At 40.4% G+C, this 24,529-nt stretch overlaps 1 protein-coding gene across 1 annotated transcript in view; it reads right to left on the reverse strand.

Annotated features, from left to right (window-relative positions):
• TMEM164 (transmembrane protein 164) overlaps positions 1-24,529 on the reverse strand; it is a 38,468-nt gene that overhangs the window by 1,985 nt on the left and 11,954 nt on the right. Inside the window, exons 3-5 of the mRNA XM_065729635.1 lie at positions 21,157-21,206; positions 19,971-20,037; positions 9,032-9,110 (exon numbers count right to left, since the gene is read on the reverse strand). Coding sequence (XP_065585707.1) covers positions 9,032-9,110; positions 19,971-20,037; positions 21,157-21,206 — 196 coding nt within the window. The remainder of the gene's footprint in view (positions 1-9,031; positions 9,111-19,970; positions 20,038-21,156; positions 21,207-24,529) is intronic.

Genomic DNA, 24,529 nt, shown 5'->3' on the forward strand with positions numbered 1-24,529 from the left:
TTGTCTCAATCCCTGTTGCCCTTTTACAGTCTTTTTTTCTGCATAGTTTTTTCCCCACAGCTTTTACACATTGTGCCAGTCTTGCTTGATGTTGAAGTAGCTACCTGAAACAATCTAATTTAAATACAACTTTCTGCAAGTGAAAGTATTCTTACCAATATTACCTGTGCTTTATGTTCTAAAACTGTTTATCCATTCACTGTCGACTCAGCATTACAGCTTCTCTGTTGCTAGTCAATAGAAACTGAGGAATTGATTGCATGCTTGAATTACTGCAGCACACATGCCCTCAATATATCACTCATTATTAATTTAACAAGCGACAATTTCAGTGTAATTATCCAAAATACAACTGCACACCATGTTCAAGAAAGCAAATTGTTACAGGGTGCTACCACAATAAATAGGAGCAGGGAAGCTGCATCGAAAGCATAAGGCAGTAAGATTTCTTATCAAATGGATGGGTGAAAGTCAGAGGAAGCAAAATCCCAAGGCAGAAACAAACTCTATATGAATAACCTTAAGTGAAGTCCTGCAGTTAAAGGGAGAAAACTCACACAACTCTAACTCTCAGAGCATGCTAGCTAAGTATGTTAGAAGTGCTGGTAACCTATTTAGTATCTTATCTAGAAACCATAATGGGAATCTTCACTTGACTAGCGATTAAATTCATTAAACTCTTCTGCCTGAAAACATCAGTAAGACAGCAGGTAAGTGAAACTACCTCACATATAGTTTTTCATTGCAGACATAAAGAGAAGAGCAACTAGCCTTGGTGTTGGAGATCAGGAGACCAAGGCTCTATTTTTGGCTGCACCATCAGTTTTAAATTCATAGATTCATAGGTACATTAGGTTGGAAAGGACCTACAAGATCATCTAGTCCAACCATCCTCCTATCACCATCCCTACCCACTGCACTACTAAATCAAATCCCTTAGCACCTCATCTAAACGCTTCTTGAACAGCACTAGGGATGGTGCCTCACCCACCTCCCTAGGCAGGCCATTCCAGTGCCTGACCACTCTTCCAGAGAAAAAATGTTTCTTCAAATCTCATCTAAATTTGTGCTACCTCCAAAGCTGCAGCATAAAGAAAATATAATTTGACTTGCAGAACTTTTTAATGTCGTCTCTGTAGTCTTATAGGCACATTTAACCAAGATGCAAAACAAAATAAGATTTAATAGAAGAATAGCTCAGTTGTAAAAGACCTACACAGATCATCATCAAGTCCTGACTGCTCCAGGCTGACCAAAATAACACATATTGTTGAGGGCTTTATTCAGAATTCCTCTTCAGCACTAGCAGGGTTGGGGCATCTAAAACTGCTCTAGAACAGCTCACAAGAATTGGTAGTAGTGCTATAACATATTTGGTTTCACGTGAATTTGCCTGGTTGTCAGTTGCTTATCTTACACCAGAAGTTTCTCTAAAGCTTGGAAGAGATACTACTGAGGTAAACACTCAGAGAAGCTAGAATCCAGAGACCTTGGTACTGAGGACAATTTGGGAGACTGAGTATGTAGGCAGAGGATAAACACTAAAACGCAGTAAAATGTGAATCCAGCTATGAAACAGGAGTGGTGAGAGAATGCAGTCATTAGAAGATGCAGTAAATCACACAAGATGACAAAATAGATCAGTGGCATGGCTAGGCTTTGAACCCATGCTTCTTGTGTCCAGCTCCAGTCCAGTCAGGGAATCATGTTTCAAAAGACACTAAGCAGTGCTGTTCCAGCTAAGAATTTCACACTCCTACATCCTCTCTTTGTTGCAGAACTTAAAAGAGAAAAAAACACTGGTGACTCTCAGCCTATACAGCCTCACTATATAATAGAAAATTTCCTCCTTGGTGGACTCACAATCCCGAGAACAATGGCACTATTTTCAGCAGCAGCATCATTATCTGGACATCAAGGGACAAAAAGGAAGCAATGACCTCCACAGAAAAACATTTCAGAGGGCTCTGGATTCCCAAGTGTATTTTGGGGAACTAATTTTAAATTCATACTTGGGATATTTTCTGTATGTTTCTCACTGGATAAATAACCACTATAGATTTTATTACACTGCAGTCCTGCCATTCAACAGATGACCGTTTAACAGAGCAGCGTGATCTATTTTCTGTAGCATAATCTTAACAAAACACACAAGCAGGAAAATTGAGACCCAGCTGAGCGGTGGCTTGAGTGGCCTGTGTTGGCTTTGGCAAAAGCTATTTGCTGCTTAGATGGGAAATCAATTTCAGTATGTAGCAGAGAGTTTTGCTGTCTCTCTATCCACCAAGGATCACAGGCAGTTCTTACATGTTAAGCACTTCCAAAAATTTAATCCAGCTGCCAGCCCAGCACTAATCTAATTCTCAGAAATGCTCATGCTCCAGACAGTTGAGACTGTTCCAAATCAGGGTCATCCAAGTAGGCTCTAACATTTGTTCTTGTGTTGAAATGCCATAGCAGCAGATCCTGCAGTTTAGATCAAACATCATTACTTTAGTAGCGCTGATAGGAAGGATTTCACCGAAGTTGAAGGGCTTATGAATCATCATCAGCTTCTGAAACAAGTATTTGGATGACCTTGAACAAGCTATGCATTTAATTTTGCCATCTAGAAAATGGAAGCATGGCTTTAATAATCTCAAGATCAACAGAAATACTCAATTTCTTTTAAAAAGTTTTAAAATCATCTTTTTTTCCTATGTCTTGCTTTCGTTCCCACTATATTTTGTAGTGATTTTCCAGTTTAGCAGCCTCCCAAGTACAGCTAGACCTGCTTAATCCAGAATTCAGCAACTACTGCAATTTCTTCATTTTCAAGATTGTAAAAAAGGCAAGGGCAAGCTTACTTCCACTTTATTTCCCTTAATAAGGAGTTATTTCCAATAGTGCGTATGTTTTAGCCTACTAAGGTAGCCTAGAGTTTCCCTTCCAGCAGAGGAAGGGATGAGCTAGTTCTCACCTGAAACGTGCCATTTCCCCACAGCTGTTCTGAATCCATGTGTTGGTTTCATATGCTACCCTATGTAGTGGAGGAGATGTATCCCTCATTATAACATATTTCACTTAGACTGGAGATAAACTAGATTTACGACTACCTAACTGTAACTGACTACATAATCAATTTTTTCCTGAATTGCAAATGTTTATAATAAAGCCTGCTTTATAACTTCATTTAAAATATGTGGAAGACTATTACTAAATACAAGCAAGAGTCACAAAGTGGCTGAGAAAGGGTACAACAGCTAAAAATGCCTTTAAATGTGCTGATTTCCCACTCTTGCCAGCAAGTCCTTAGCAGTCAAAGGGAGAGCATGAGTTTGGTTCCCCAGCTGCTTTAACTGTGCTTCCTTCTGTACCTCTTATATGTGTTCTACATCTTACAAGAGAGCCCAGCATCTTATTAGATAAAACACTGCAGTGCCCTTAAGGAAGCTGACTCTACAGAGCAGCTTCTGTCCAACCTCTGAAGTGTCACAGCAGCATGCCTTGTTGCAGGGGGAAGTTCATGAACTTCTACTGACTTTCTCTCATTACTAGAGAAATTCTTCTCTTCCGTTGCCACCTTTGAAGACAGATCAAAAAAGAAAAAGGCCTCATGACTCGAGTCAGAGAGAAAGTTTCTTTTTGCTTATGAGAAATAAAGCATTTGCCTTATAAGATGAAAATTCTCTCTCTGCTCCTAGCAAACAGCTTATCTACTTAAGTACTGAGGATCAATCTGTCCATTTGTGCTTAGTGTACAACAACCAGGACTTAAAAAGAGATGGGGACAGTTTAACGTGGCTGTCCAGATTTTGTCCCAAAAGGAGACTTTTTATTCCTTGCCCTAAATTACAATCAAATTAATTTACCATCTCCACAGTGTGGAAAACCTTGTTTTGAATTGTGAATTTTGAGGATTTGCACAGCCACTTTAGCAGAGTGGATGCTAATGACCATCTCCCCCTGCAGGAGAAATTGTCAGAACCATGCAACAATTGAGTGGCACCAATACAAAGGCCTCTGATTGAGCATGTAAGATCTTCAGGTACAGCTATTCATACATCAGATTGCTCCATAAAGTTACAAAACCCTAGGAACACCACCATGCTTGTCTACTTCATCAAGTTATTAAATCTTCCAAACAATAGTGGGGATCTTAGAATTCAAGAAAGAACATCTCAACACTGCTGTTAGGGAGTCCCTAGAAATTAACTCTTATTCCAAACTCTTATTCCAAAGCTCTGAAATCAGGGGCACATCTAATCTTGTCAAATCCCTCCAGAAAACCTGACCGAAGTAGTTTAAGGACCAAGATGGTAAGAAACTGAGATATGAGGCTATTAAGTGCAGACTGGAAACTTCTCATTGTGTTAAGAGTGTACAGTTGGCAGAACTGTCCTCTACGACACACTGAAAGTTTCTAATACTTTATTCTTAGGTCAGGTTAATTAATGTACTGTTGAAATAGCCCCGACAGTTCATGACATTACATTTGCCCAGTTGCCACCTCCCTAAGCTTTCTACCAGCCATCTGTACCCCAGTAACAAAAAGCATACTCAAGCATACTCGTATGTTTTAGAAGACCAGCTTAGTTGTAATTAATGAGTTTTCAATGAAGGGGTAGATTCCCTGAGGAAGATTCATGCTGCTGTGGTCCTATCATCTTCCCTCCACCCTGACATTTCATTTCTTGCACCTTCCCTCTGCCAGTCCTACCACTCATCCCACAACAATCCAATCCAGGAACTACAAAGCTGTGGCATACTTTTTTTTCCCACTGGGAAGTGAAGACAACAGAAAGCAGTGACTGTATCCACAATTCTGCACCCATCCTATTGCTCTGGCTCAACCTACCTAGTTATTTCAGGAATGCTGTGTCCTGCCAGAGCGTAGTATAATTTTTGGCAGAGTTCACAGGCAATGTTCATCCAGCAAGAAAGCTGAGAATAGCAGATGTGTTTCGTGCAAGAGCTCCCTTGAGTTGGGAATCTTCTGTGCTCACCTATTATAACTTCACTACCTCTGTTGTACATGAGACCCTCTTACTGAAGTTAAGAAACACATGAACCACATCAGCATTTAATTTGCCCAGGCTGGCATACATGTGTATGTATACATAAACACATGCACTTTTAGAAAGGAAATATGTTAGAAGGTTAAGTAATGAAATTTGTACTCAGTCAGCACAGAAAGAGAAGGAAGAAGAAAGTGATGTCTTAATCCCTGAATGGGAACACATCCTTGAAAAATGAGGCCTCAGTGAGTTCGCTGAGTGACATTGCTGAGAGAGATGCTCAGAGCTCAGCCTTCAATTTGACCCTAAGCATGGTAATTTCTGCACACTGACAAGGGGAGACATGAAGGCGATGCTGGTAGAGCAATGTGACCTGTCTTGCCCACTGAAAGGAGTAACAGGGAGAAAAGAAAAAGAATTACAGCCCTCCTTTACTGTCACCCAGTTTCCTGTTCAAAAGAAAACACTTTAACAGGTAACTGAGTCCGTGTACATGACTGATGTTTGATTAGCATGCCAACAGAATCTGACATGCCATGATATGTAGAATGAACCTCAGATCATCTCTGCTCAATCCTCCTTAAAGGAATATTAACACTGAGGTCCTAACAAAGCAGTCAGTAATATCAGTAGGTTCCCAATAAAACTGAAGGAGCAAAGGGTGACGCTTTTTCCATATAAAACCTATTCCATTTTTTCCTACCAGTTTTCTTCTCCCAATTATAATCTTCAATTCTCTGATGAAAATTTCTACATAAAGTACAAAAAAATACAAAATAAAAAAAGAAACCTGCACGACAGTCAATGTCAGTGGTGATAAAGCAACTTGCATGGGATACAGTGAGGACAAAGAATATGATGTACTCAAAGCATCTTTAAGCAAGCAAAGGTGTGAGTAAAGTGACAATATTTGCACATGATTTTAGGCTAATTTTCACAATACTCACACATTTAATCTCCTGTGGCATTAGTAATAACTACTTACAAATTTCATGAATGTTTTGTTAATGAGGTATTACAGTCAGTCAGGTGTCCAGGACCTGACCACATTAAGGAACTGAAGCATTATTAGTTACACAGTCGAAGGCAATCTCAATTGAAATAATTAGCCAATAGCTTGCATAGAAATGTCACTGCTATCATGTCAACATTAGATGGCAGCAAATACCTGTACATTGATAACAGGCAAAAATGTACAACTGTGACAACTGTACAACACAAAGCCCTTCAGACTACAGTTTTGTAGGCCCCAAACAAGTATCTTAAAATGACACATACTACAGGAACTTTAAAGACACCAGAAGAACTGATCTGGTGACACAACATGAGCTTGGTGTGTCATTGCCTGCAGTAGTACATGGCTGGTCACACTTCTTTGTCCCTCTCCTTTCTGTAATGATTACAAGTTTGGATAATTTCTACAAATATATCGCATATTAAAATTCATAAGTTCATAAGTTCATAAGGTTGGAAAGGACCTATAAGATCATCTAGTCCAACCATCCTCCTATCACTATCTCTACCCAACTACTAAATTAAGTCCTTTAGCACCTCATCTAAACGCTTCTTGAACAGCGCTAGGGATGGTGCCTCAACCACCTCCCTAGGCAGGCCATTCCAGTGCCTGACCACTCTTTCAGAAAAGAAATGCTTCCTGAGGTCTAATCTAAATCTTCCCCGTCGCAACTTGTGGCCATTCCCTCTTGTCCTGTCATTACTTATCAGGGAGAAGAGGCCTACCCCCTCCTCACCACAACCCCCCTTCAGGAAGTGGTAGAGTGCAATAAGGTCTCCTCTGAGCCTCCTCTTCTCCAGACTAAACAATCCCAGCTCCCTCAGCCGCTCCTCATAAGACTTGTGGTCCAGGCCCCTCACCAGTTTTGTTGCCCTTCTCTGAACACGCTCCAGGGCCTCAATGTCCTTCTTGTAGTGAGGGGCCCAAAACTGAACACAGTACTCGAGGTGCGGCCGTACCAGAGCTGAGTACAGGGGGATGATCACCTCCCTGCTCCTGCTGGCTACACTATTTCTAATACAGGCCAGGATGCTGTTGGCCTTCTTAGCCACCTGGGCACACTGCCGGCTCATGTTGAGCCGAGCATCAACCAACACCCCCAGGTCCTTTTCCTCTCTACATTCTTCAAGCCATTCTGCCCCAAGCCTATAGCATTGCATGGGGTTATTGTGGCCAAAGTGCAGGACCCGGCACTTGGTCTTATTGAACCTCATCCCATTTTGCTCAGCCCAGCTGTTCAGCCTATCCAAATCCCTCTGAAGGGCCTCCCTACCCTCAGGCAGTTTGACACATCCTCCCAGCTTTGTGTCATCTGCAAACTTACTGAGGGTACACTCAATTCCCTCGTCTAGGTCATCAATAAAGATATTAAACAAGATGGGCCCCAAAACTGACCCTTGGGGGACACCACTCGTAACAGGACGCCAGCTGGACTTAACTCCATTAACCACTACCCTCTGGGCACGGCCCTCCAGCCAGTTCTCCACCCAGAGAAGAGTGAACCTGTCCACACCACGGGCTGCCAGTTTCCTTAGGAGAATACTGTGGGAGACCGTGTCAAAGGCCTTGCTGAAGTCCAGGTAGACTACATCAACAGCCTTTCCCTCATCTACCTGTCTGGTCACCCAGTCATAGAAGGAGATGAGGTTGGACAAGCACGACCTGCCCCTGGTGAACCCGTGCTGGCTGGGTCTGATCCCTTTATTGCCATGCACGTGCCGTGTGATCTCCCTCAATATCATCTGTTCCATAACTTTCCCTGATACCGAGGTCAGGCTGACAGGCCTGTAGTTCCCCGGGTCTTCCTTACGGCCTTTCTTGTAGATGGGAGTCACATCGGCAAGCCTCCAATCTTGTGGGACCTCTCCAGATAACCAGGAATGCTGATAGATGGCAGAAAGTGGCTCGGCAATCACCTCTGCTAGCTCCCTCAGCACCCTTGGGTGGATCCCATCTGGCCCCATGGACTTGTGGCAGTTCAGATGGAGGAGAAGATCTCTGACCGTCTCTGCTTGAATCACAGGGGGTGCATTATGCACCCCGTCCCGGACTTCCAGGTCAGGGCAAGTACCATTTGGATAACTGTCCTGTCTATTAAAGACAGATGTGAAGAAGGCATTGAGAACCTCAGCCTTTTCCTTATCATCTGTGGTTATATTCAGACAAATCTGCACTACCAAAGACAGATTAAAATAAAATGTGGCCAGCATATGCCACTAGCAAGAGAGAAAACAGAGTGACCTTTTGAATTATGGTACTTTATCCTCTAGATCGCTTTTACTTGGCCTCACTCAGTAGCAGGCAGGAAAAAGGTTACAAACCTATAACTGCAAATCGTGACTGCTGGTATACAGTACAAAACATTCAGCACAGTGGAAGAGGCTGACCAAGCTTGTTCTGAGCATTCTTTAAATTGACATCAACACCCCTGTATTGTCATTAAAGACTACTGAACAGCAGGACCATACATTACAACACTTTATTTATGGTATGAAACTATTCAGCTCTGACAGAAAACGCATGTCGAGGCTAATCAACACTAGAGGGGAACAGAGCATCACCTAGATGCAGATACACTACATTAACTTCTAAGGAGCAAAGATCAGAGTACCAGTGCTCAGTGGGATTATTTGGGATACCTAGATTTGCTGAACAATTACAGTACAAAATAATGCAAGATAGTAAAATGGATGTCAAGTGAGGAGCTCATTACCCTAATGCATCTCATTTAGGGACATGCAAGAAAGCAACAGTCTTAAAGATACAGCACACAACTTAGAACATTAAAAAAAAGCCACGGACTACTCAAGATGACAACGCATTAGTCCAACACACACTAGATACAAAAATCTTCATTTTATGTTATCAGAGATGCAACTCCAACATACCACCAGAAACTGTTAAGTAACAACATACAGTAAAGTGACAAAGAGAGAATAGATTTTGTGGTAAGCATTTAGAGCAGCATGTTCAATGGCTAGGACCAGTTCAACACAGGAAGGGTAAATTGCCAACCTACCTCCTTTTCTCAGCAGATAGATGGGCACAACATAGAGCATCACATGCTGGATGTAATAAATTTCCATTTCAAATGGAAGCTGAGGAATAAGGAAAAATATTTGTAAAGAAAAATATTTGTAAATGTTTTTCATCGTTAACAACCGGAACCATTTTTCTTATGCCCCATCACAATGCATTCAGTTCAGTTCCTTTGTCACCAATGGCTGTTGCAAAGCAATGGCAGACATTAATGGTCAGTGGTTAGAAAATGCAGCTAGCTGTGCACATTCCAACCCCTTACCACAAACACATTGCAGCATTTTTCAAAGAGAATTCTCAAAATTGGTCTGAAGCACAACAAAGGGGAGAAAACATGAAACTGCTCTTTTCCTGGTTAATGTAAATTTCCAGTAACAATGCAAAAGCCCCAAGGTAATCAAAACAGAAGCTATATGAACAAACACATCATACGTCATACCTGAAAAAGAAAACTTCACTGCTAATTTCTATGTGATAGAATTCTATAGAGATGACTTTTGCTTGCAAACATTTAAAATTTTAAAATACTTAAAAGTAATCGCTAAGAGATGCTGTGCAAAAATAAACACTGCTCTATGGCAACGAGCTTCCATGTGTGGAACTGCCCAGTGTGTCTAACACAACAGATGATATCAGTCAGTCTTCAAGCTTTAGAAGAATGCAAATAAACAAGTAATCCGTTAGAGGTAAATCAAGTATTTTTCACCTGCCTAGTTTTTGGGAAACTACAATTCATCATCTGTATGCTCGTGTAACTTTTGCAGGAGAAGTCAGACAGATTGCACTAAAATAATACTCTGCTAAAAATAACTTGAACCACAACTCCCAGTTCATTCTGAGCCCCTTAATCCCAGCCCAACTAATTCTAGCTCTTCACTAGCTAGAAAAAGTGGCAGAGTGCTCTGAAAATCCTTCCATTTGTAGTTGTTTTTGCCTGTCTATCTGTTAAAAGATTCAAATTCTGAACTTCTAGTTCAGAATTCAAGCTCTTGTTGCAGCTTACTTACAAAGCTGAAAAAACATGGTTTGTTATTTTATTTCAGTTGTGAAAAAAATGGACAATACTACCGAGTCTGAATATTCATTGGAGTAAAGCAAAGCCATCAGCTTCGACTCAAATGTAATGTCATTCCACAGGCTAACATGAAACCAGATGTAAGTACTCCCTTCTTGGCTCGTGTTCCACTTCTAGACAAACAATTAACTAGGAAGAAAAAAAAAATTAAGAGCCTTCCCATTTTGTTATTGTTCCAAGACAATGAACTCATAATATTGAAACAAACACTACAAAAATTTCTACATCAACAGAATTGCAGATAGGATCTTCATGGAGCTTTCTTCCTATAGAGTAGCTAATAGACAGCAGGTAAGTAACACAGTGAGGTTTTAAATTCGACAAAAAAAAAGAAGTCTTAATTTTTATTTTTAAGATGTTAAAACCATCAGCTGGATTTTTTAGTGCTGGCATCCCTGAGCTGACAGTATCACTGTCCTTTTTGCAAACTTCAAGATGTTCTGCCAGCTCCTGAGAGACAGCAAAAACAAACAAACAAAAAAAACCTTCCATACAATCTGCTGGGTCATTTTATTTCAAAGATTCTGTACCAAAGCATGGAAGTATGTGAGATAACAGCAGGCAAAAGCAAGAATTTCACAGAAATTGTGAGGTGTACTGTATTAGAGCCTTTTCTTCTGTTGAGCACTGAGAGCGAAGAAAGGGAATCAAACAATTCAGAAAGAAACTAATGCAGTCCTCCTCACACTCCTGAGAAACAATAGCTCCTGATACACACAACACAGCATGAGACACTTGCTCCTGCCAAGGAGCGTTCTCTGGTCAGTGTCTGTGCCTTCGGAAGGGCTCCTGCACTCACTGAGCTGTGAGGGTCAGTTACACAAACACAGTGCTTTGGTCACTTCTGAAAACAGAGTGACAGTTGTTTTCCTGCAGTAGTGTTGACAGTATTCGTTTGTGCGAAACAAAACATTCTTTTTTCCACTATGAAAGATTGTTTGTTTTGAAGATGGGTGCATTTCCTGGCATAGAACTGAAAACGCAGTTTCTGTACAGCCAAGCACTCAGACTACAGTCAGACAACAGGAAAAGACACACACAAAAGATGAGCTATGAAGCTGTACATAGCAACTGGCTCAGCCAGTTCTAAAGGTCTCATCTGTAAGTTATTTTATCCATAAAGCACTCACTCGCAGATAGCAGGTAGGAATCATGTACTCAGAGAGAAAACTGAAAGCAAAGACAAGGTGGAAGAGATCACCCATTGAGCCAGGACATGGAGATCCTCTTTGTGAAAGCAGCAAAGCAAGTGATTAAGACTGACAAATTCAAAAATCAAAAAACCACTTATTCACACAATATAAGTTGAAGTGCCACATTGGTCCATCTCATCTTTGACCATAGGCACTCACAAAGGCCACGTGTATCTAAACTCGGGCTCTGGCAATCTCTGAAGCAGGCCCTAGTCCCTGGTCCCAGACTTGTCCTGGGTAGAGAAACCTTGCAGCCATTCTAAAGGGTGGCACCTCTCTCATAACAAATCAATGAAGTATCGATAAGAAAAATAATAATCTATATATTTCTTCCATCCACCTGTCCCCACAGAGTGCCAGAAACACTGCCTACTTGCTCCCAGGATGGACCAGCCTGAACTCTGTATATTAGCTGTCAAATTATTTCATGTATTTTTGGACTCGTCCTTATCAGCATCACACTTCTGGCATTGCATCCCATCCTTTCCTCAGAGTTTTAAAATAACTAAGGGTACGACACAAATGGACAGATCATCCCTTGCTGCTGCTAACTTGCATTCTAGGCTCCCTGACAGCCTCAATGAATACAAAGTACAGGCTACCTTGCTACTGAAGATAAGCAAGTTTTTCTCCTTTGAAGAATCTTTGAGGAAAAGCAGATCTGCTCATTGTTCATTCATAGGTTTTGACTTTGGTATAAAATCATATACATTTCAAAATATATTAAACAACACTGACATACAGAATTCTTCTAACATACACTCAGTACCAAAACATGCTAACAAAGCACTCTAAGTATTCAGACCTCTCATTTTAACATGCTGCATTGACATTTCTGTTAGAAAACAAATGGCAACTTGTTCTTCCAGGAAGAACATCAGCCTACGATGTTGATTCCAAAGTGCCACACTCCCCAGGCACATGCTTAAAGGTCCTCTGGTAAATACCAAGAACAGCAAGCACGCACTAAGCCTCCATCCCAGGGAGGCATCAGTTACATGCAGTGCTACTGGGCTAAATAAACACCACGCCATTGCTTGTGAGTCTGAAGGAAGGAAAAACTGTATGACGAAGGATTAGAGCACACCTTGTTCTTTCTGAGTAGAAGTCACAGCCATCAACACATGCTCACTGAGCTGTAACAGGATAACCTAACTTAAACCAGGCTCTGCTCTACAGAAACAGCGAGCTCCTTCTATTGACTGCACGAAGCTTGGAAAAAAAATCTCAAGACAGTGCAGAGTTAAGCCCAGAAGCCAGATATTCAGATGAGAATTTCCCCTCCAGAAAGTGCAGCACAAGATCCATTTAAACAAGCTTAAACCCACAGGCAGCTGCTTTTCAGTGGCCCATGAAGTTGCTACTTCGCTGATTTCTGAAAGTAGCACTCCTGTTAATTATTCATAGGTTCATAGGTACATTAGGTTGGAAAGGACCTACAAGATCATCTAGTCCAACCATCTTCCTAACACCATCCCTACCCACTGAACTACTAAATCAAATCCCTTAGCACCTCATCTAAATGCTTCTTGAACAGCGCTAGGGATGGTGCCTCACCCACCTCCCTAGGCAGGCCATCCCAGTGCCTGACCACTCTTTCAGAGAAAAAATGTTTCCTCAAATCTCATCTAAATCTTCCCCAGCGCAACTTGTGGCCATTCCCTCTCGTCCTGTCATTATTTATCAGGGAGAAGAGGCCCACCCCCTCCTCACCACAACCCCCCTTCAGGAAGTGGTAGAGTGCAATAAGGTCTCCTCTGAGCCTCCTCTTCTCCAGACTAAACAATCCCAGCTCCCTCAGCCGCTCCTCATAAGACTTGTGCTCCAGGCCCCTCACCAGTTTTGCTGCCCTTCTCTGAACACGCTCCAGGGCCTCAATGTCCTTCTTGTAGTGAGGGGCCCAAAACTGAACACAGTACTCGAGGTGCGGCCGCACCAGAGCTGAGTACAGGGGGATGATCACCTCCCTGCTCCTGCTGGCTACACTATTTCTAATACAGGCCAGGATGCTGTTGGCCTTCTTGGCCACCTGGGCACACTGCCGGCTCATGTTAAGCCCAGCATCAACCAACACCCCCAGGTCCTTTTCCTCTCTACATTCTTCAAGCCATTCTGCCCCAAGCCTATAGCATTGCATGGGGTTATTGTGGCCAAAGTGCAGGACCCGGCACTTGGCATTATTGAACCTCATCCCATTTTGCTCAGCCCAGCTGTTCAGCCTATCCAAATCCCTCTGAAGGGCCTCCCTACCCTCAGGCAGTTTGACACAACCTCCCAACTTGGTGTCATCTGCAAACTGACTGAGGGTACACTCAATCCCTTCATCTAGGTCATCAATAAAGATATTAAACAAGATGGGCCCCAAAACTGACCCTTGGGGGACACCACTCGTAACAGGACGCCAGCTGGACTTAACTCCATTAACCACCACCCTCTGGGCACAGCCCTCCAGCCAGTTCTGCACCCAGAGAAGAGTGAACCTGTCCACACCACGGGCTGCCAGTTTCCCCAGGAGAATACTGTGGGAGACCGTGTCGAAGGCCTTGCTGAAGTCCAGGTGGACTACATCAACAGCCTTTCCCTCATCTACCAGAATACTTTAATATATACTTTTTCATAGTTTAACTGTATGTATGTCTAACAACAGCTCAAATACTTCACCGTAGAAGAGCTCTCATTCCATCATCCCCTATAAAGACAACAGAGCACAACAGAAAAAAAAAGAAAAAAAAAAAAAGAATTGAAGGATTCCAACTCATAGGCCCTAGCCTTTGCTAGAGCAGCCCTAGCACAACCTAGTCATTCTGTATTGGTCACCTTCTTCAGCATCAGCAGTAAATCAGACTTGTAATCTGTGACAATTAGTTTCCTAAATATGATCAGTAATCCAGAAATTAAAACCACAAACAGGTTTATTTGACCAGCAAAGCAGGCCATAGTACAGATCAGAGAAGAGAAACGTATACAAAGGTGTACAATACAAAACTCATGGGACAAACAGCTACTAGGTCTAGGTAATAAATGATGTTACTTCTCAGCACACTGAGGATTGGGACAGCAAATGAATTACTTAGCAGAGGAGAAATAACTGCCAGAGAAGTTTAGGAGACAGGTCTAAAGACAGACACAAAGACCTCAAACAAGCAAAAAACCAACAAAAATACACAATAACAGAAATAAACAAGGGCTATTATGAAAAGAGACTCCTCCCAGTCTTACCAGGATTCATTTCTCCAGCAGACATTCGAATAGGCAAATGGCCCAGAAGCTGCTTAGTGTTCCAGTTACTGCTACACTACTTGGGCACTTCTACAGCTCAGGCACCTCCAGCTTACCCAACACAGGGCAGAAAAGCAACCTCAATTTATGTAAATAGAGGGAAAGAGCAGAAAGAAAAAATGGTACGTAGAAATAAAAGGAGTACCTGGGCTGCAGAAAGCATCTGCAGAGGAGTATTACCCATCTGTGTGACATGTGAAAATCTAAAACTGCTTCCTAAAGTTTTATTGCAACAAGTTCTTTCCATTGTATTTTAGGGGCGATGTTTCAGTTGCCTGCTATGCACCCTCTTCTCTGCACTTTATAAAAACATATACACTCAAAAAAGGTTTCAAGTAGGTATGTCAGTCAGTACTAATTTAAGCTTTATCTAGTTCTCATTTTCAGCTAACCCTACTGGTGCAGAATATTATTATATATTACTGAGGGAAATAATCAGCATCTGTACCTGCTACCAATGCGTGTTACCATGCGTGAGCTCAGTCTTAAGACTCCATAGAAAAGCTGTCTGCAGAGTACATTACAATACATTACAGGGCTAGGAACAGGACTACTTCTACTAGTCTACAAATGCCAGAAAATCCAGGTAGGGAAGCCCTCAGGATTCCAACCTATAACACACCCAAGTTCTGACAAGTTGTAAGACAGTTTACTTTCTGGGCCTGCAGCTACAGAGGATGAAGTTTACTAAGGAAGTCAGGAAAATATGGCGCTCAGTGCAACACTGATCTCAACTATATGCATTTGTTCTTCCAGTAGGGTTTTAAGTATTAGACTAGCATTATATTTGAAGTTTACTGTGTTTCATAAGGCACAAGTGTCCTGGAGACAGACCATTTTTATCATACAGACCAGCTCACATTGATGGCACGATGGGTTTTATCAGGCATTTGTAGAGTAAGTGTAAAAAGTTTTAGATAATAAGTAATACCAGCTTCAGAAACAGCATTTTTCCAGTTCCTCTAGAGATAATATTTGGACTACTTCATGCCACCAGCAGATGGTAGATTTTTATTATCAAATAAAGTTGTGACTGTAGTCTGCATTTATACATCATATAGATGTACATAATATAGGTAACTGCAGAAAGATGCAGAAACGTGAGCGTTAGGACCTACTAGCAACCAAAGCACATTTTCCCCTCAGACCCCAGCATGCAACTGTCCTGTTATTTTTCCTTGTTCCAGATAGATTAAGCCAAAGTTTAGATATAATATCACATGCTACCACAACCTATCCCATTTTGCTGTTCAGACAAAGACATCTCAGGCAAACTGTTTAGTGTAGTTAATTATTTATCATCTTAACATGCAATAGAAGTGCAGTAGACAAAGATCAGAGGTGCTACGTGCTGTGTGCAGTAAGTACTGCTTAGAGTATGATTCTGTTCCTAAAACAGATTTAGAATGTGTAATTCTCAAGCCAAATAGCTCTAATAATAGAATATAACAGCTTCTGGAAATATTACAACTGCACTATCCCAGCTGCATGAACAGAGACAGCAAGTTCAACATCTCTGGGACTTGTCCTAATTTTTACTTTATCTATATCAAAATTTCCAGGACATCAACTTGAGGAAAAAAAAAAAAACCCACACAGAAAGAGCCCTCATACTTAAAAACCACCAGCAAGTTTCCTTTAAAACCTGATCAATGCAACACACAAGTTCAAACGTTTATAGTTAGTCTATACACTTGTTTTTTGTGGTAGTTAGATGAGTTTACTCACATAGCCATATTAAACAGAATAGAAAGAAGTGATCTGCTTACGTATTTCTTATACCTTTACAGGGTTTCCACCTGGGAAGCTAACTATATAACTCCTTTAGCATCTTCTCTAAAATCTCAGCATCTTCAGCTAAAACCTGATTTAATTTTTCGGATGCAAGACTCTGGAAGGCTGAGCCACCTGGGGCTGTTCAGCCTTGAGAAAAGAAGACTCAGAGGGAATGTGATCCACGTCTATACATATCTAAGGAGCAAGAGGCAAAGGGACAAGGCTGGACTCTTCTCAGCAGTGTGTGGTGATAGGATGAGGGGAAATGGTCACAAACTGAAGCATAGGAAATTCTGCCCAAATGTGTGTGGGAACTTCTTCACAGTGCAGTGATGGAGCACTGGCACAAACTGCACAGAGAGGTGGTGGGGTCTCCTTCTCTGGTGATGTTCAAGACCCACCTGGACACCTACCTGTGCAACCTGGGCTGGGAGCTGGGGGTTGGACTCAATGATCCCTAGAGATCCCTTCCAACCCCTACGACTCTGTGATTCTGTGACAGCATTTAAGGCTAGATTTCAAACCCTTTTCATAATTTTCACTATATTAATGTGCATGCTTGCTTTACAACTTGTAAAGCCTGTTCAGTAGTTCATTATCTCACATACCAAAAAACTGATGGATTCCAGATGACTTGTTCTTACCATGGTATTTTGTAGCATAAATAGGCCTATCATTCAAGTTCCTTAAATAACACAATTCCATCTCCCTCCCTGCTAAGTGGTGCCCTTGCAGTACTGAAAATAGAAAGTTGATTAGCTGAGCATGCTAAATACAACACAGCATTCATCTTACGGTCACCTATAACTTCATGCTTCTATTATGTATAAATCCTGACATTCACTAGTTCTTAAACAACCATCTGTCACACCCACCGAGATGACAATTAGTTTTTTCATTCCATATCAATAAGCTGCAAAAGGCAGAAGATATTTACAAAGAAAAAACATATTTTTAATATTTTCTCCTGCTCCTCACTAGTGATACACAATTTGCTGCTGTGTACATGCCTGCTGCTCAGCTTGCTAAGTTAGCAGGCTGATTTAGCCAAGGGACCACAGGTCACCAGTGAGCACCTGCTGTCTGTGAGACAACCAAGAGGCAATCCACTTGGAAGAGAGAGGATAAGGAGAATGTCAGCTGAAGACAATGAAAACTATGCATATTCTAAGCTTAAAACACACCTTACACATGATGAAAGGCATTGTGGTGCTCTGTGAAATACACCAGTTTGGTTTTACAGTCTCACAAAGTGATGAGAGACGTCTTCTGCTTTCCAGTGCCCAGGGACCTCAGAGCTCTTGCTCATCAGTCCCTACAAGGCATCCCCTTCCCCACTTCTACAGCAATAGCTGTGTCAGGTGTCCAATTTTTCGTGCTCATGTGCCAGATACAATATATTACAACTGTTTGCAGACACAACTAAGAACACGTTTTTGTATAAAATGCACACAACAAAATACATATGTTAAAGTAATACATTAGTGAAATTAAAAAAAAAAAGATATTCTCGATCAAGTCAAACATTTCTTCATTTAGATTCTATATAACAGCACTGACAGAATTAATGCTTTTTTTTTTTTCTTTTCTTTTTCTTTTGTCTACCTCCTAAGTTGTAAGAGAAGTTCCTTGCTTTTGGGACAATGTCAGTGTAAATGACAATGACATTTACAGAGCAGAATGTGCATCCACCATGTCAGAATTCAGGCCAAAGCATCCATGCTATAAAACATCACCCAAATTATCTTGTGCCTGAAGAAACATTGAAAAGAGACTAGCCTGGCAAGCAGCTGTTAAGCCAAAAATAACCTAAGCTGTATTTATTCCAAAAATACTTGCTCTTCAACATTATCCTTTGCCTCCTTTATCCCTAATTAAGGACAGATTTTTGTAAGTAGTCCATATTTTTCCTGTTTAATCTCCCCCTCCCTAATTAAAATGAGATCTTCAAAATAGCAGAGAAAACACAAGCTAATGATTAAATATTTAAACATTTTATCCTGAGAAGGTAACATAGAAAAATCCTTTTGTCATGCTAACTTAAGAACTAGTTTGAAATACAAAGTGAGATTTGTTCTCCCAATTATCAGGCAAAATGAGTACAGGATTATTATTATTTATTTATTTTAAATGTTCCTTCAGCAGTGGTTAGTTTTATTAAAACACATTGACAAACTGCACATAAGCAGCTATATATGTGTATATAGACAGATATGAACGTATATACACATGAATATGTGTTTTCCCCATATATATTTTATATATTTTTTCCATATATATAGGTAAGAACATATGTAGCAGAGAAGGAAGGACAACATTAAACTCGAATAAACTGTATGGTTATTTTACTACTAAAATCCGAAAAATGGTTCAACTTTCTGTGTACACATGTTCCATGTAGTGAGGAAAGTAATTTCTAATATGTAAAAGTCTACAGATGGATTATCCTCTCTCCAGTAATTAAACTGTGTCTCAGGGGAATTTTTTCTTGTTTTAAACAGGGGAAGAAGGAAAGCATGCACAAGTCCAAAGGAAAAGCCTCGGTTTTCAAGTCTCCTAGGTACCAATGTGGACAGCCAACATGGCATATCATCAAAATTCAATACAGATGCTGATTTATAGACTTAATCCTGTTAAGACTGTCAAGATTTGTAAATGGACAAGCACTAATGAGATTTGTAACAAGAGTCTGAAGTCCCTAACAATATCATTAACTCACATGCTATGCAGATATAGATATGAATATATTATCCAGATCCTGTAAACGTGTAAGCAGATGAATATAAATGAACTCTATTTTAATAAAGAGACAAACAGTTGCAAAAAAAAAAAAAAAAAAAAAAAGAAATGATCTTTGCAAATTTGTCATGGCTTTCTATACCAGGTAGAAGTTGGTAGCTCTTTTCTTATCCACCAACGCTATAACCCCATCATAGGCCACTAAATTTGTCCGGCGCTATTTGCTGTTTCCGAAGCTACGTTGGCTGTCACCAATCACCTCTTTGTTTTCCATGCACTTTTAGCAGAGTTTCCAAGAGGATCTACTCCATAACCTTACCTTGCCAGGCACAGAGGTGAGACTGACCAGCCTGTTGTTTCCTGATTCTTCCTTTTACCCTTTTTAAAAATGGAGTTGACCTCTCCCTTTCCATTCACTAGAACCTTCAGACTGCCACAGCTTCTCAAGGATGAAGGACAAACACCTTAGCTAGCAATTTCGTCCACCAACTCCTTCAGGATCCCCAAATACATCAAATTAAGTCCCATGGATTTGTGTATACGCCACACGCTATTCTATGAATTTTATTTCATAGCCTCTATGTTTTACCTCTGTTCAGAGGCCAGGCCAGAATTGTCAAAGTACTTTCATCTACACCTAGAATATAGCAGTGGTAACTCTCCACACTGATTTATAAACATAACCACAGAACTTTCGGGATTGGAATTTTGGCTCCATCACAGTGACTTGCACCAGGAATCTACAGCCTGGTAAAATGAACTACATACAGTCAAATGAACCAAAGGACAAATAACCTTACAGATAAAAACTTTTAGAGATAAATTAAAAAGGAAAAGGAAAGATATAGTACACTCACCAGGCGTGTATTAACAACAGGAAACAGCAATGCCAAGAGAGCCCCATTCAGCATATGCATCTGCAACCTTAGGAAAGAGGAAGTGGTATTGTCAGACTGGAAATGAAATACAGTATTTTCACTTTTTATGCAATATCTCCTCAATAAAAAGCAGTCAGATCTGAGAAAATTTGAATAAAGCCACAGTTAAATGCAATAACTAGGATAAAGCCTCTCTTTAAATACACATTTAAATACTTTCCTAAGTAGGACTGCTTTCTGTAATGAGCTTTGGATTCCTAGAAGGCCTAGGCTGCCCATTTGTGTTAATCCAGTTCATGATACAGCTGTTAAATGATTGGAATTTTGCTGATCATTTGTCATTCAGAGCTTGAAATAGTATATTTGTTAAGTTTTTACTCCTGAACAACTTCACATGTGTACAACTTCAAAAGTAGTACAAACTTCAAATGGTTCTTCAAATGTCATTTGTATGTCAGAGTGAAAATGCTGCAGCCACAGAGCAGCGCTTCCATAAGGCATGCCCCCAGAGTCATTTTTCCAGTCACTGCATACACTTAGACAAAAAAGAGCAGCACAAATTGCCACGGTGGTGACCAAAGCTATTCTTGATTACGTTTCCGTCTAGGAAGTCCCACGACCCTCCCCACACTCCAACTAGTTGCTCCCTGTAACTACTTATCAGGCTCTGCCTGCACACTGGAAACCTTTGTGGTTCCAAAAATTAGTAACAATATACAATCTTTTCTAAAATGCTGCTTATCTTTGAAAAACAACTCAAATCCAGCAAGAATTTGTTTTAGTCAATTGTCTTTTTAAAACTAGATACATATTGTGTATGTACAATGTTCACTGAAGACCAAATACTAATTTTAGTGAGGATGATCAAAAGATATGAGGCACATGAAATTAAGCTAACAAGCACACGTTAGTCTGTGGGAGGAGGAGTGTAGTTTCAACTGTTACTGAGCTAATGTATATTGCTAGTGAGACCAAAGCTATCAGAACAAAAGAACCAGGGGTATGTGGCTCAGCAGTCAGTTTAAGCCATTACCTTTCACAAGGTATTGCTTTTCAGTCCAACTTACATGCATATACATCTTAATATTTAATTACTTAAAGCTGTGATTAGTTTCTAAAATACATTATGCAAGTAGACAGAAATAGAGTAAACAGGAGGCATTACCTGAAGAGAATCATTGCAGCCCGACACGGAGGGCAAGCAAGAAGAAAAATCTGAAATATCAGAAACAAACATTAAATTAATGATAACATCTTTTAGACTCCATTTTCAATATCTTTCCTTCCAAGCTCTAGATGCAACAACCCGTTTCTAACCAGAAGAACTGTTTTACAGTAAAGATAGAAAAGTCTAAAAATCATCAAATTAAATAGCTTACACATTCCTTAGGTAAATTCACATTTTCTAGGTTTAAAAGGATTATGGAGAAAGAGCAGCATCTAGGGTTGAGCTTCTGCCAGTGCCTAAGGAACACGTCCAATTCCAGTCTATTTGATACTATCGTTTATTTCAAAAACAAAACAAAAACAGTCTTTCCAAGGCCTCACATAAAGCAGATTACTGTGCTATCAACCCCAGTCATCAGTGTCCTCACTAAGTCCTCACTGTGCTAGTGACCAAGTGTTTACACTGACAAGTCTCCCCTTCACTTCACAGTGTAGGTCCCAGCTCTCAAAGCTTAAAATTGAGATGGTTCTATAAAAGCCTCTTAGTACCTCCCCAGATATGGCTACCACAGCACCTGTTCTACAGGTGAGCTTAGCATTCATCTTCAAACGTGCCCACTACATTACTCAGGAGAGTATTTTCAGAAGTCCTGCAAGCACATGGCCAATTATTAGCCAGACATTTCACAGGTCCAAGAACAACACAACACAACTGGAGAAGATTGTTTTTATTTGCAGATCACACTGCTTCCATAAATAGGATCTGATTTAAATCATTACATAGTAAAACACTGTTGCAACTATGCCCCATATAAATTCAGAGGATAATCACCATCCTTCGATACTGCTATTTAATACCTCTCACAGTAAGTTAAAGCACTTCATATCAGCAAGTCTTTAGAGATGAAGAGATGACATAAGTGCTCGGCGATAATTACACTGTATGCTACTGAAAATAAGAGAAATCCTGCACAGTTTGGTCTACTCTCTGAAAAAAATATTTTGGCAAATAAAGGGAATTGTGATTTTTTACTGCTGTTGACAAAATAAATTCACAATAGATAATTCTCTGCCAACATACAAAACAAGTTACCATTAAACCACTGGAAGGAGCGAACATTTGGAGAATATGCCTCTTTTGCAGACAACTCACCATAATTTCCTTCAAGTGCTGCAGGGCATATCTGTGCTGTACCTCTGACATATTCAACTACTGCCAAGTCACATACCTGCTGCAGCACCTGTAGAAAAGCTGATGTCCAGCTGATACTATTGATCCCCTGTTTCAAAGTGGGGCTTACTGTCATTGCCAAACATGAATGAAATGTAAAAAAATTCTGAACATTTTATTTCCAGTTCAAGTGAATACACAGGCATTTATTTCTCTGATTAACTTACTTGTATATTTAATTCAAGTCAATCAGACTCAGTAACAGTTTAGAACATATAGAATGTTTATATATGTATGTATTCTCTAAGTCATACAGAACTCTAATACAGGCAAAGCAAGAAAGAGACAGAACCGAAAGCACCTCAAGATATTTTCCTCAGTAACAGTGTTGCAGCCCAGGATTACTCCAAAGCCTTGTATTCAAAAAGCAATTCAACAACTCAAGACAGGCTAAAGGCCAGAAGAACACAATAGATGCAGGATGACAATCCTCTACTAGATATTTTCTTGTGCTGATGAAAACAAGAAAAACAAATACATGCCAGCAACTTCTGTGAGGGCACGTAACATCATACAGCTGTTCTCTGAAGTGTCTAACAAATTACATCTCCTTTTTCCATCACTGCATATTTTCACAACGAACTTTGTTTACTACCTAAAATACTTTAAACTATGGACTACCCTTCATTTGAAAACCATAAGTATTTTCTGCCTGTCTCTTAATAACTCTGTTCCTCCTGTGCTACCTGCATGCATTAAACTTTTTGAACACCCCATGCTGTATGTTAACAAAAGGAGATAATGGCATTTGGAGTCTCAATAGTTCCTCCAAAGTTTTCAACTCAGCTATCCCATGGCTTCCTTCAGCTCCCAAGTCTGACAGATAGATGCTGCTTTTGAAGCATAGTTCATTCACATCAATGTGGAAAAAAAAGCTGCTCTTTCGGTATAAAATATATTTTCTTATTTCTTTCATCTTAAATAATAAAAAATAAGTTTCTTTTATCCTTTGTATGCACAAAATAAGCAAAACAGGACTATGTCTTAACCACATCACTCACTTCCTTTCCTGGCACAATGCAGAGTGCTCCAAATACCAAGCCAGCACACTGCCTAGTGGCTGAATGTCACCAGAGTATAAACAACTGCTAATATTAAGGAGTATGGCACTGTCACACAGATTGAGATGAACGTCTGAAAGTACTTCACTACCACGAAGACCAACAAAGAAGAGTAACAGATTCACAGCTACTCATTTTCAGGTCAGCTCTACTGTAAGAAACAGTTTTGAGAACTAAGGAGGCAAAACAAGTATTAAATATTTTCAAGCACACAACTCCCTTGGTTATGGGGGAATCTTTCAGAAAACATGTTTGAGGGCAACAGTGAAAGCTGGAACATTTATGTTCAAGCTTTATAATAATGTAAGAGATTTCAAATGCTTCAGAGTTAGCAAACTAGCACCAAGCAGTTTCTCTCTAAACCTGTAAGTACCTAATAACCTGTTAAAAGGGATGCTTCACTAGAAACATTTGGATTTGATGTTCAAAGAACCACGTCACCGAGTAGATTTAAACATCATAAAAAAGCATTTCTGTGAGTTCAACTCACGGAGTAATTAACAGCCTGAAAATAATCAAGTTCCTAGCAGACAAGCTCACAGTCTCTAACACAAGTGTTCACATCCTCATCCCAAACTCATATTACATTTCACTGTCAGACTGGAAATAAAACCCTTCGCCTTGCAGGAAAGAAAAACAGTGTTTTGTACACCGAACAACATCACATCGAATTAGTGCATAGCCGTGAAGAATTCTCACTCTCTGCTTCCCTGCTGGCACTCCCAAGGATTTACACACACAGCCCATCACAGATGTTGCCTCCACCTCCTCGCCAGGGCACCGCACAGCACTGCTGAGAACAAGGCAGCACCTCCTTTCAAGTACCCTAGGATGGGCTTCTCCTCCTTCAAGGCAGAATAACTGTATTTGCTTTGAAAGAAAAATTCAAAGTACCAACTTCACTGTCCTCCCCTGTTCTGTCAAATGTGTTATCTGTTAAATGTGTTACAAAGAAGTAGGAGGAAAGAATTAACCAGAAACCCAAGATCTACCAAAGAAAGCATTTGGGGAGGGAAAACCAAGCTATAAAGATGGACACCCCCTTTGTGTTACATGTTGTACAATAGTTCTGGGCACAG

This window comes from Cyrtonyx montezumae, unplaced genomic scaffold, assembly GCF_038088225.1.
Source record: "Cyrtonyx montezumae isolate F1298 unplaced genomic scaffold, pur_monq_1.0 scaffold_11, whole genome shotgun sequence".
Taxonomy (NCBI): Eukaryota; Metazoa; Chordata; class Aves; order Galliformes; family Odontophoridae; genus Cyrtonyx; species Cyrtonyx montezumae.